This window comes from Ornithodoros turicata, chromosome 6 (assembly GCF_037126465.1).
Source record: "Ornithodoros turicata isolate Travis chromosome 6, ASM3712646v1, whole genome shotgun sequence".
Taxonomy (NCBI): domain Eukaryota; kingdom Metazoa; phylum Arthropoda; class Arachnida; order Ixodida; family Argasidae; genus Ornithodoros; species Ornithodoros turicata.
The window spans coordinates 55,636,405-55,650,347 of NC_088206.1; the positions used below are offsets into that span (position 1 = coordinate 55,636,405).

Consider the following 13,943-nt stretch of genomic DNA (forward strand, 5'->3'; position numbering starts at 1 on the left):
GAAATTTCTAAAAAATGTGCACACCAGCCCTTTAATGTGCACCCCGCTGGTAGTTGGGTCATTGGAACCATATCATCAAGTAACCAGTCAGGTCAGGACGCTTAGCTGTATTCCCAGCGATACACAGACGAAATTGCTAAAAATGTGCACACCAGCCCTTTAATGTGCACCCCGCTGGTAGTTGGGTCATTGGAACCATATCACCAAGTAATCCGTGAGCTTAGAAAGCTTCGCTGTGTTCCCAGCGCGATGTAGACGAAATTGCTAAAAATGTGCACACCAGCCCTTTAATGTACACCCTGCTGATAGTTGGGTCATTGGAACCATATCACCAAGTAATCAATCAGTCAGCTTAGGACGCTTCGCTGTGTTCCGAGCGCGACGTAGACGACCATGATAAGGCAAGCCTGAGCCGACGTAGACGAAATTGCTAAAAACGTGCACACCACCCCTTCAGATGGCTGCGCAGGAAATACAACAAAGTGGTCCCTGCCACGGTCTAGTCTTTTCGTCATCAATAAATAGATACCCTGTCCATCCCACATATGAGGATGAGTGCACTCACCGTAGGCCTCTTGGCTTGAGCGTGGTCAATAGGCTTCGCGTTACTGAAGGCCTCACGTGTGAGTGCCTTCATAATTTGCGCAAGCCTCGTATGGGTCATTTGACCTCATTTCTGAGTGCACTCATAGTGACCTCACACCCCTCAGGCCTCTCCAGTGACTTCACTAACACAGACCTGGCGCCCCTCAGACCTCATGAGTGCGCTCACAGGAGGTCTCATGAGGGGCAAAACCTCATGAGTGCACTCACGGATGGCCTCATCGCGGGCTTGCCCTCACTCACCCTCACCTCAAAGGCGTGAGGTGAGGGTGAGGGGCACTCATTAGGGCCCTCATGAGTGAGTTCGCCCAGCTATGCTGCCCTTACGCAGCTACTCGGAACTCGCCATATCCACACGACTGCCTATCACCCCGCGGCGAATGGCCTAGTCGAGCGACTACACCGTCAGCTGAAGGTGGCACTCACTGCTCACGATAACCCTGCGCACTGGAGCCAACACCTTCCCTTCGCGCTGCTGGGCATCAGATCCTCCGTCAAGGAAGACCTTAGCTGCAGTTCAGCAGAGTTGGTGTACGGCTCCCCGATCCGGCTCCCAGGTGATTTTCTCACCCCCAGCCCCGCCGAGCCCCTTCCATCCCAGACCGCGTACATCGACAAGCTCCATGACTTGTTCCGCTCCATCACCCCGGTTGCGCCGCGCATGCCGACGCGGAGAACCGTTTTCGTCAAAGTTTTCGTCAAAGTTTTCGTTTTCGTCAGCCAGGACCTCAAGAACGCTTCGCACGTGTTCATCAGAACCGACCGCGCCAAGCCACCCCTTACGCCACACTACTCCGGACCGTACCCTGTGCTCTCCCGCACCCCCAAGACCGTCGCTTTGACCTCGGTGGCAAACACGACACGGTAGCCCTGGATCGCGTGAAGCCAGCGTACGTCTCCTCCGTCATCCCCTTTAACACCTACTTGGACCTTCCCGCCTATTCAGCCACACTGAAGCCCGTCACAGGCCGAAGGACTGTGACATGGTCTCTCTCTTCCGACCGTCTCCAGCCGGACGACGCTCTAGAGGGGGGAGCCCTGTAGCGCCCTCTGTGGACGCCATCATGATGACGACGACGCAATAAACGCGCCGGCCAGTTGTTACCTGGCAGGTGCACAGCACGGACCTATGTTCCTTATTATCTGCTAGGTATCCACAACCTTCTTCTACCGGCTGTATACAGGGACTTTGCCCCTGCGTGCCTGGCTTCGCGACAGAGGGATCTGGGTGCCATGGGACATCTCCAACTGTCGCCCCTGTCCAGAAGAAGAAACGATTCAACATGGCCTTTCTGAACTGTCGAGATGCTATCTTCTTCTGGGTCGTCTTCCAGCGTACTTTCAAGGAGACCACCTATCTCGATCCCGGATCCATACGCTTCCTCCCTGTCCGGTCAGACGGTTCTCTGCCATGGGATGTGCTAATCCTGCCGGGGTTGTATGCACTGTGGGTATAGCCCGGTGGATTTATGACGCCAATGATCCGCCGGTGGGACCCTGGCCGATATTCCGGAGAATGGTCTTTTCCCTTACCTCATTATTGCATCATGTGAAGAATCGGGTCGGCACAGAAGTGGCTCGCCGTGCCGGGTCTTTTGCGAGGAGGCCCCGTCGATTATTGACTCCTATACGTCGTATCTGCAGAGGGAGGGAGAGAGAGAGTGTGTGTGTGTTCGTTCTCTGTCTCACTGCCGATCTGCCATGTTGTCGCTGTGCACATTGTGACGCTATGTGAGGTGAGAAGCTGTAAATATTATTGACATCACTCTTGCACATATCATCATTGCATTAAAGTCTGTTTAGAAAAAAAAAAGTACGCATTGTGTAATTGGCAGAATCTCTGACTGGCAATCAGGGTGTATGGGTTCGAATCCCACTGCTGGTGCCTTTCCCTCAGCTGCCATCATTCAATTGATTTATGCTACGCGAGCAGCTGTCGCTATCTCTGTCTACGCGCATCTTGAAACCTCCTGAAACCTTCCCGTTGACAGCCGTCGCTGTAAAACACGGACACACTGAATCACTTAAAAAAAGGGCGACACGCACCCCGGATATAGCTGGACTGTCAACGGTTTAATAACAAAATAAGGAAGGTAAAAGTTTACAATCCACCGCCCCGCCACCTATCTGTAATAGTTGAAAAGAATTCGAAAATTCGAGACGTAGAAGTAAAAGAAGAACTTCTTTACAACTATTACAGATAGGTGGCGGTGCGGTGGATTACCGTCCTTCATCCCTGTGCCCGTGCTTCTTCGTGCTCGTCTCAGCAGACATATGCCGCAAGTACACGCACAATAGATATACCAAATGAAAGAGCATTAAAATCTGGATAAATTTATGCTCAGTATAGGAGGAGGGTATACGTCTACAGCACGACAAATTACGCGATTGCGCGCTAGTGCATGTTCGCAATTTTTTATATCACAGAGCGTTGCACCAGCGCGCCAAAATGTGCGGTTGGCCGGCTGGCCTGGGTGTATACTAAAGCATAAAAATTTTAAAATAAAAATTAAAAATAATGAAAATCCATTGGCTCGATGGGACCTTCCTGCCTGATCTGACGTGAAATCGACTGGTCTAAGATTTTAGTCTATTTTAAGATTTTGTGGTTATTCATCACTCACTCAGAGTAATCAAGTCGAGACAAATGGAACATTAAAGCCGTCATCCCCTCAATCCGGCCTTCGTCTTGCTATTCCCTTTAGCAACAGATATTTGTGTGGTAGCCCCGCCATGCTTTCTTTCTATAATGCCCCCGTCTCGTTGAGTGTGTTTAGGGAAAACGTAGGAGAGGGATTGAAGAGTGTGAATGGGTGTCCTTCGAACGATATCCTTGGCAAGTCGTCAGGAAGTCCTGCCAGTGTTGTGGAGTGCTTAGCGCATTTGGCGGGTGTTCAAGAATAGTGAGTTCGTGTCTTGCATCTGCCTGATTTCGTCGAATCCGGTTTCATTTTGAAGGTTCCTGTATGATGTTACGCGTAAGAATTATATACGTTGTTTGTGACAATTGCTTGGCCTCAGTGACCGTTCCCGAACTTCCTGCCTTGGAGGTAGACACATCCGACTTTCAAGAAGACTACTGAAGGTATCACAACTGTGTTGAATCTACTTTTGCTCCTGCACAAATGAGAGAGAGAGATAGAAAGTGAACAACCATCAAGCTTGCCATGGATTGTACAGAATGAAGAAGACTTGTTAAGGCGGACTCACTTCTTAAGAAAGTCTATGGAGAAATTTTGTTCGCAGGGCTCTCGTAAACCTCTCTAAATTTCTTCACGAAACAGGTACAGGAGTGTTCCCCTCGAGTTTATCCAGAGAATGACACATCTTTGAAGGCGTAACGCGATCCACTGATTTTTGGCGAATTAAAGTTTGTCAGATTTTCAATACATGGGAGTCTATGTGAGATGCAGCAAAATCGCTTCTCTCGGCACGCCCGCCCGCGATATTTGGGCCAAAATGATTTCATTCCCTACAGTAACAGTCTAGGAATTGATTGCAATCGACAAATTCGACAAGCTTACTGCAGTTTTCCAGATCCCTGCGAGTGAAAATAATGGCTTTGTCGTTTGCTAGCATGTTCTGCACGCTGGCGCCGATTACATTTCGTTCTTAGAGCGCAGCAGGAAAGCAAACCGAAGAAAACAGTTTTGCGACGGTGCAGCCAACTCTATCCGGAAGGGAACGTTAACTAGATCGCATGAGTCCGCTTTAAGCAAGGTTTGCAACAAGTCCAACGCTGTGCAGGGAGTATAACCAGGAGGAGCTAAAAAAAAAAAAAACTGCAGTGATTTGAATGAGGTGTCCCGTGAGTATGGGGTGGCTACGTGGTAAATTGAGAGGCATGTGCCTTTATTTCAGCGAAGTTCTGACAATGTGTACTGGTACAACATGTGTGAGCGAGGAGCAATGGATATCTCGCGTATATACTGGATATCCCCTGGACCTTGTTTTGTGTAAAAATGCTTATCATGTAATAATGTAATATTTTCATCATGTAGATGGATGTGCGGATATACTCAATATCTGCGCAGCTGCGGATACATATATTTCAAGGAGTGGGGATGTGGTTGCGGATCATCCAAGCAGCAAATGCTGATATTGTCAACGTTGTGCGCGCTAACCTCTATACTCCTGGCCGTGGAGAGGCAATCCCACGGAGATGACATAACACCATGAATGAACTGGAAGAAGCATTTAGGCGTAGTCCTTGCAGTCTTACATTTATACAATGTCGTCCTTTTTGTATTAGACAAGGATAAAACTATTCATATTATTATTACGTACACGATCGTACATACAGCCAAGCCGACAATGAAAGACAATAGAGGATGGCGCAATAGGGCCCTGGATCTCACAATAACTTAGCTAACGAAAACCGGAACATTTTATTTATTTACGATATCTTCATGGCCATTATAGAGGAAAACGATATTATTACAAATTATCACGTTACAGATAACATTAACGAAAACATTTGATTATTTCATATCTATATACTGCATATTATACCATCATTTTAACGTTTCATATTATCATTATTACACAACTATATAACCCTCTGCTACAATTGGATGAGGCAGGCCGCATATTGAAGCCACATGTCCACATAGTGAAAGTCGGCCCAGGACGGACATTCCCCAGGGCGTCAGTCGTGACGTTGCCCACATCTGTGAGGCTGACAACGGCGAGCACTTTCGCCATCGGCACCACCACCATCCACATAGTGAAGGAGGGAGAGGGGACATCCAGTCTCCAGGGCAGGATAGTCTTTGGTTTTAGATGGTTGCTATGGTATACACCTGACCACGTGCCGTTATTCTGTAAAACGACCTTCCACCACACCAAAGGAAGAAGAAGAAGAGCTTTCTGTCAGTATCTGCGAGCACGAGGAAGGAGAACAAGAACTCATTGGTAGAAGAAGAAGAAGAAGAAGGACTCGGATCTACTGCTGTAGACCTATTTGGACTGTTGTGGCCGCAATAAACCAGCCGGCGCTATCCCCACAAGCGCTGTAGAACATAGAACTATGATACGTTTCTCTAGTACCATCCGGTTCCTCTGCTTCCTATCCTCATGCACCGCGAGGCAGTTTCCAGATTTCAGGTAAGGGTTACTTTTGGAGCGAAACGAAGCTGTAGTGGTCGAATGTGGTTCTCTATTCGTCAGCCATTTTCTGTGTTGATCACTCTTGCAGATCAGCAGAAGACACTGATACGTATCAGGACCAAACTGATTTCTCAAATTACCCGGCAACAATACCTGAATACCCATCCCTCAGCGGAAGTAAACGTAGGTTTCAAAAGTTACACGAAGCAGTGTGTCCTTCGTTGGAGTGTGGGTTCTTTGTGCACGTTCCCTCACGGGTTATGAGTATGCGATGTCTCAATCCTTGCAGTGCACGTTAACCCCGATATCGAAAAATTTGGGTACGGAATCTCGTGCAAGAGCGACGAGGAATGTGCGTCCGGCTTAGGGTTGGCATGCGTTGCGAGAAGGACAGCACTTCACTCCAGGTGCGACTGTGCCCGTGGAACACCGATTTTCATAAGGGACACCGACGGAGTCGCAAAATGTGTCCGAGGTGAGCTGCTGCTTCTACGAAAGGGGTCCCGTTACACTTCTTTGTTTAAAGAGACGGTCGCGTCCGTTCGAGTCGATTCAATACTATACTATCATGTTATTAGTTATTTATTATCAATAATGGCGTAAGTTGATTGTTGTTCGACGTAGTACGTAACAAGAGCAGACGCTGGATGTTGAGAGCAGAGCTCTGCACGACCGGGCCGACCCGCGGGCCCGTCCAGGGCTTTGTCTTTACTGTATGCTCCGGGCCGGGCCGACAAAATATGCCAGGACCTCGGGCCGGACCCGGTCAACAAATATGTCTCCGTCAGCCCAACCAAACAGAGTGACGCAGCTAATTCCATACAATGCAGAGCTATTAATTAGTTCATATGATCACGTGCTTGCGGATCGGATTCCGATACATATATTCTCAAAAAGAAATAATGGGTGCTGCATTCTGCGTACGGTTTGACCCTCTAGAACCTTCCCAACCACTTCGCATTCCTCATGACGGCTCACATCTTCCACCATCTTACACCGTCCACAACATCCTCCGATGGACTTTTTGCGGTAGCGGGAGCAGCATTGATGTTTAAAGTTCGTTTATTTAACATCCAAGCAATTTTTTTCGGGCGAAAAAATTGTAGATTGTCGGCCGATGCCGAACATAGTCGTATCGTTCTCATAGGTGGGTTTCCGGATGCAACCGTCCCTTTAAAGGAGCCCAGAAAGGATTTCAATCACTACCATTTTTTCGAGCCAATCCATTAACCTGCCTATTAAAATGCACCAAGCAAAGTGATTCATTCAATAGATGAATAAATATCGCACAATTTGATTTTAAAAAACGCGATCGTGGGCAACTGTGGCAATGGCCGGAACGAACCGATCGGTCCCTCACGGCATATTTACGTCACAAGGGAACAGCCCGCTGGTTGGTTACTGGTTGGTCTCCGTAAGCGTCAGCGGTGGAAGAAGTGTTTCTTTTCGCTTTTTCTTTGATTTATTCAGATACAGTAAACGAACATTGGGCTAGAGACACCGTTCAACGCATCGTTCAAGGTTAGGCCATGAGATTGTGGAGGTATTCTTCAGTGAGAAGTCTCAGAACAACGTTAGCCAAAAACCGGTCAACCTGCCCCCGCTCGAGCTCGCTTTTGTTTCGCGCGACCTTCCGGAGTAGGTGGATTATGAAAATTGGAATTTCAGTTGCCAGCTGAACGCTGTTCTGTCCGTGTCTGTGTCTTGTATGGCGTTTATTATCGTGATGATTGTTACTGTTGTTCTGTTGTTGGCGGCAATGAGTACAAACACAGCTCAACACTAAGCGTTGCTTCAGTTCACACTTCAAAATGATCGCCACATCGCTATGATAACTAATTCGCCCATCGCTTCGACTAGCAACTTTACTAGTCATTCAGTTAATGTCTCATTCAGCTGGAGGTGTGTTCTTACGGATACGTTGTCAGACACAATCCAGTGAAATCTATCGCAATGCCGTCGCCGGCACGTCGCGGCAGCAGGCGTTGACCATCCATTGTCTGTTGCAAAGATCAACAGAGCCAAGCAATGTCATAAAACCGCCACAATTTATGGTCAACGAGAATTAGCGAGGCAGGCTACAAACATGGACGACGCAAACATGTCAGTTTGAGCTCATTCGGGCTGTCTTGGAGCTTTTTGTTTGGTTATTACATGGTGATCGACAGCGGCGGTTAAGGTTGCGCCCGTCGACATGTAAGACATATCAACGTGCACTGCAACTGGCAACCCGTGTCAATATTCCGCACACAATTCGAAGTCCTCCATTATTCACAACTTGACCGTGGAAGAAAGCAACGAAAAAGAAATAACGAAACCGAAACCGAAAGCAAACCAGTCAGCGCTGACGTCGATAGAAGCGCGGTCGCCCCTTTGAGCCGTAATGACATCACCGATGACGTTTTCTCCTCCTGTTCCTAGTTTTCCCTGCTGAGCGAGTCGAGCGGCAACGCGCGCGGCGATGTTCGGGTGTGTTTTTGTCTATGAAAAATATCGCGTGCAGAGAAAATTTGTGTGTTAATCATCAAGTTAAGTTCCAAGTGAAAATTTAGAAGGCTTTCTGTGCTCCTTTAAGACCTATCCGCATCTTTCCAGGAAAGCACTTGTACGAATCCTGTGCAAGTGACTTGGAATGCGCTCATCACGACAAGAACATGAAATGCGTCGACTTCCTATGCTACTGCCCTCAGCCTTACGTGCTTACTGATAACCAGAAGTGCCTTCCCCGTATGTACTATTTCATCTCCTTCAGGAACCTTGTAGAAACGATGTAGGTGTGTGTACACAGAAGCGTCTACCAATGCGGAACACTGTTGATTCACTGGTCAATTCAAAGATCACTGCAGTGACACGCATAAATTAATTCATAATCACTCTTTTTTTTTTATTTGTATAAATATTGGAAACGCTAGAGTAGAATAGGATCTGCCAGAGACGCGGTCCCTAAAATTGTCCTGGCGAAATTTGGTCTAGAATGTCGCTCACTGGCATGAGCTATTGCGAAGTCCATTAACGCCAAAGAAACAAACAATAGCAAACAAACAAACAGTAACAAATTGTATTCAAGCAGCACAAAAACTTAGGGACACCAAACGAACGGTGATTCCAAGGAGGAGGATGATCAGGACATACATCTACACCTCTATATATCTACCATCTCTACCTAGATTCGCTAGGGACTGTGGCGCTCCCCTTCGAGTGACGTCATGCGGATACAACTCTCCTTTGCGATGAACTCCTTTCATTCATCGGCTTAGTCGTATTTGTGCACCTCGTGCTTCTAACTTATCTTCATTACAAGCATGGAAGATACAGATCACGAGGTTGTAAATGCACCACTTTATTGACGATCCCTTCTATCCTGCAGGTAAATCATCGCTGGCAAGCGCTCTCTTCAGCACACTGCCGACATTGGCACTTCTTCTGACATTACTCTTCATAGGAGCAGCTTACTCATACAGACGGTAGGCCGACTGCAACTCCCCATAAAGTTCTACAATGTAAGAAGAATTCCCGTAATTTGATGCACAAGTGACAGCTAACACTGTTCCCGGCATGTGTCGTAACCGATATGCTGCACAAAATCCGTTTGGAGTGCACACTGCACAGCTCCGCACTGGGCTTCTGGGTTAATACCCCGTTAATGTATTCCTTTCATTTCTTTCCGTCATTCTTTTCGTTTATGTGAGCTGTGCAGTGTGCACTGCGAACGAATATTTTTTGCAATAACTACTTTACGGCGCACATGCCGGCAACACGGCTAGTAGTCACTTTTGTGTAAAATTACGGATTTTTTACGGTGTATATAATATCTCTGATAAGGAAGAACCCGGAGTGACCGCATAATGCTTAGTTTGACAATGAAATATATTTGTAGTTTCCCATTTCCAGAATACCGTTATCGGAGCTTTAATCAGTATGCACGCAATCAATCATATATCATACCTCGTCTTGTTGCTGTTACATTACCGTTCAATTGAATTTGCTAACTAATGCTCAAAAAAGTTCCCGGTCGTCGGTACCTTTCGTACTTGCAGGCTATCACGTGCAACGAAGGAGAAGCAATCCTGTGCCGGGCCTACGGACACTATGGATACCTCAACGGACCTCGATTGGCGTCCAAATACTGGCTCATCCGTATCTTCCACCCTACACCGCCCTCGCACGCCTTCTGCCTTTCAGAGCAGCGTTGACCCTCGACAGCGTTATAACTACGGGGAACATGCCTCTTGGGGTTACGCCAGAATTCCTAAGCATCCGCCACGCTACATACGGTGCTCTAAAGGCAACCAAGTTAACAAGGAAGCAAGTAATACCTTTCTCTCTGATGACTGCTCAACGTTGCTCGAGAAGAAGACGTGTATTGCCCCTATTCATCGAGGGCCGACTACACCCCTTGCGCGTTCAGTCGACGACGCCTCCACCAGGTCGTCACCAAGATCCAAACAGCGACGTACCAGTCACAGAAAGATAAACAGAGGAAGAAGCCCCAACCAGGATGGTTCCGCAGCATCGAAGCTGCCATCCTCGAGCCATATCCCATATCCCGAAGAACTAAAGGACCTCCTCGTTGCACGAGGTGTGGTGGTTAACGTAGAACCCATAAAGCCGGTTATAGCAGCTGGGCAAACTGCATTTATGTCACAAGAGGCTGAACTGGAAGACTCGTGTGTAAACCGCGAGCGTGAAATCATACAATCTTCAACGAAAGATCCTAGCATCTTCTCGGGATCAATTAGACATAACAAAACAACTTCGCGTGCAACGGGCATAACAATCCAAACGCCTCCTCCGCAGGAACCTGGTCATAATGATGCAGTGTCCGAGGAATGTGTACCAACGGACAGGTCAACATCACAGAAATTGCCCTCTTTGATAGTCACATACCGCGACCTCAAACACTACTTCAGCACTACACCATTTGGAACATCTCCGAATACAAAATCGTCTTACGGAGAATCTTCAGGCATGAACTCCTATCCTTCGAAACCCTCTGACGTATCCGTGTCCTGGACATCTCCTCCTGGTTCTTGTTGCCAAGTGAGGTCCGTGGATGTCGCTTCTAGTCAACCGGACGCAATAGGTGGACCAAATGTAATGTTAGGAAAAACAGGTAAGGAGCACGCAACCAATATGTCAGCAGGTGAAGCAGAAATAGAAGGTATGCACGGTGGCCAATATCAACTAGGGCGCACTGAACAGAAACGAAATGAACAACTTCAACTAACCATAACCATACGGGACAGCAGAAGAATTAGTCAGCCGTCGCTCCTTCCACCAAGCAACGTTGCGAACAATCACCCGACCGTTTTAGATACGTCTCTAGCAAGTGAACAAACTTTGCAACCCTCAGAAATCGAGCTGCCGCATAGTGAGTCTGAACCTAGCAGTCCGAACTTAACAACAGAAATGTACGGCACAAATATTCATTTAATAGATAACTTCTTAATACCTTCCTGCCTACCAGATGATGTGTTTTCACCAGAAAATTGCGGCAAAACTGTCGCAGCAGATAGCTGCACAACACCAACTGATCTCATGTCGTCTGGTTTCGACTTCGTCTCATTAGATATTAACCAGGCATCGACGGAGGAGTTATTGTTCTCCCCTCTTAGTACTTCTGACAATGCTGGATTTGAACAGTGTTCTGCAAGAGATGACTGTGCATTCGAGGAATGGCGCAACACACCGAGTCGGAGAGCGCGGCGATCCACAACAGAACTCTCTCCAAGCCCCCAATGCCAAAGCAATGCAACGACTACAGTTGAAGACGCACTGAGTCCAGCTACTAAATATTCTCAATTATTTTCTAATGAAATCGCCATCCACCAGCGACGGATTAATGAAGCGAAAAGGGCCGGCTCCCTCGAAGCACTACTGCAGAGCAGGGCTGCTATGACATTGAGGCCAATAGCGATTGGAGCTCTCCCTCCCTTTATTGTACGTGAGAGCAGCGCCAGGGACGCATATAATACGGAAACAGGGGAAGGAAGTTCGATGGAAGAAATGAGGATATCTTCGGTGTCGTCGTCCCGTGATTCAGACGACCCTTTAAAATTGGCCGCAATGTCGGTCGTGTCTTCCCGTTCTGAATCTGACGTGAATCCCGATATCGAGTTCGGCAAGCCTTATACCTCAATGTCTTCAGACGCGTGGCGTTCGGTGGAGCGCCATGGAAGAAACATTGGTGTCAGGCTGCACCAATCATCCAACATGATTGAAGAAACCAATACTTCCACGAGTAATGAAGAACAAGAAATTCCGGTGAAAGGTAGCATCTGTGCTGTCCATACCCAAACGCGGACAACTCTTTCCGGTCACCGCACGACGCAACAACAAGGATGGTCTTCAGGACACGTTTCACAAAGAGCCCTTCGTGCACCATTCATGAAACTCTTAGCACTCGGTAACCGGCATTACTACAGAGAACGCCGAAATCTCTCGCCGGTGCAATCTCCAAGTATACTTGACGAAACTCTGTACATCCTACACAAAATGCGACGTTCGGATTCCACGCCCAGATTCTACGCACCATACTCCTATTTCGCAATGCATGATGTGGAAGACACCGTTCAGCCATTGAGTTTGCAAAACCTGATTCTGCGACAGCACCCAGTTTTAAGAGCTATTATGGATTTACATCGGGGGCAATGCGTCCTTGAAGACACTGAAACACGTTTTAGTTCCTTAGGTCAGGCAGATTGCCTCGAATTGCTGGCACCAGACAGGCTGAGTGTGACGGGAACAGAACCTGCTCAACACGCAACGGGTCGCAAGTCGCTGGATGTAGGAAAGCCTTTAACGCCTGAAAAAGTGAACCTGCGTCGAATCGTGTGTTCTCACACAGGACCATGTTCTTGCACTGAGCCCGCAGCGACGCAGCAATCCGACCCCACTGGAATCAGTGATGGTGGAACTGTAGCCGTCGTACCCATTCCAAGCCCTGATGATCGAGTGTTAAGAGAGCTACATCGCGAAACCCCACGAAGCGGTTTGCCCAACGCGGCTGGAAGACGTGTTTCAGTTTTAGAAGAGCCGTGTTTCGAATCCTTGTATAATGCTGTCTTACTATCGCAAAGCAGGGCAGCCAGATCTGAAACGCAGAAAAGATCGATCCCCGATTCACCAGAACAAAAGAGAGTCCGGAGAGTATCGTTCCCCACCGAGCTGATTTCCACGCCCGTTGCCTCTACCTCGCAGGAAGCCAGGGTCTCGTACAGCGACTCTGGTGTCTCCAAGACGATACCCTACAACCACCACCGGCAACAGGAACCACGCTCAACGTTTCACGAACAACTGCTGTCTTTTGGACTGCGCTCACCTGAAGACCATCACTGTGACTCAATCACTCTGACACAGAGCCCTATGGAACAGGTACGGACATTAAGTAATAGCGCTAAGACCGCCTCGTGCCCTCCGCAGTCAATGGAGCATAAGCGAAGTTTGCCTATCTGTCGCACTGTGAGCAGACGATCAGTGTCATTCAAAGACACACTATCCGATTCCGCACTTCGTCGTGGTCGTACTAGTGAGACTACGGTCCAACATTCTCACAATGACAAGCCTACTGACAACGCAGATGATCAACCTTAAATGGAGTCTCCCATCATAGTGGTCAAGCGTGAAGTGGGTTGGAGCAGTGGGTGAAGTGGGTTGAAGGGGGGTGGGTGGGGTGTGGGGTGTCTTGTACGATGGTTACGGACTCGTTCGATATGTAACGGGAGGAACACTTGGATAGTACGACACATGTAATAAAGGAAATTTGCTTTCATAGATTATTTCGGTCTTACTTGTTGAACATATGTTTTAAGCGAAAATGTCAAACTGTAAAAAATGTACCACAAAATTTGCGTTGCGCCTTTTCGTGAACATGAAAGTGATTCTTACGTCACTCCTGGCGTATGTCGCACGGAATGTATGCAGGTGGTATTATGTAGCAAACAAGGCTGCATTGAGTTGCGAAATGTAACTCCAATGTGAAATGCAGTACCGTAGAATATTTTCTTACGAAGGCAGTGAATGACACCTGTTTATAGGACGCCGGTACGTGCTACTACAGTATTCAACGCGTTTGGTGAGTGGCGCCACCACGGACCCCAGCTCGCAGTCATAAGGGAATGGATTGCAAGGTTTTATCAGAAATAAATCGGAAGAGTGTTAAAGACAAACAAAAAGAAAGCATCAGTGGAGGAACCAGGAGGTGGGCAGTTGGGCGATAGCCCCCAAAGCGT

General features: G+C 47.8%; 1 protein-coding gene across 2 annotated transcripts; it reads left to right on the forward strand.

Moving 5' to 3' along the window:
- The first annotated feature begins 5,546 nt into the window (after positions 1–5,546).
- Positions 5,547–13,338, forward strand: LOC135398076 (uncharacterized). Of its 2 annotated transcripts, XM_064629509.1 has the most exons (6): positions 5,547–5,709; positions 5,801–5,895; positions 6,002–6,187; positions 8,308–8,439; positions 9,080–9,176; positions 9,750–13,338. In XM_064629509.1, the coding sequence occupies exons 1-6, from the start codon at positions 5,633–5,635 to the stop codon at positions 13,303–13,305; spliced, it is 4,143 nt and encodes a 1,380-aa protein (XP_064485579.1). In that variant the 5' UTR covers positions 5,547–5,632; the 3' UTR covers positions 13,306–13,338. The 2 variants fall into 2 exon arrangements, with proteins under 2 accessions (XP_064485579.1, XP_064485580.1); XM_064629510.1 differs by lacking the exons at positions 5,547–5,709; positions 5,801–5,895; positions 6,002–6,187; positions 8,308–8,439 and having other exon boundaries at positions 9,107–9,212.
- The last annotated feature ends 605 nt before the right edge of the window (positions 13,339–13,943 follow it).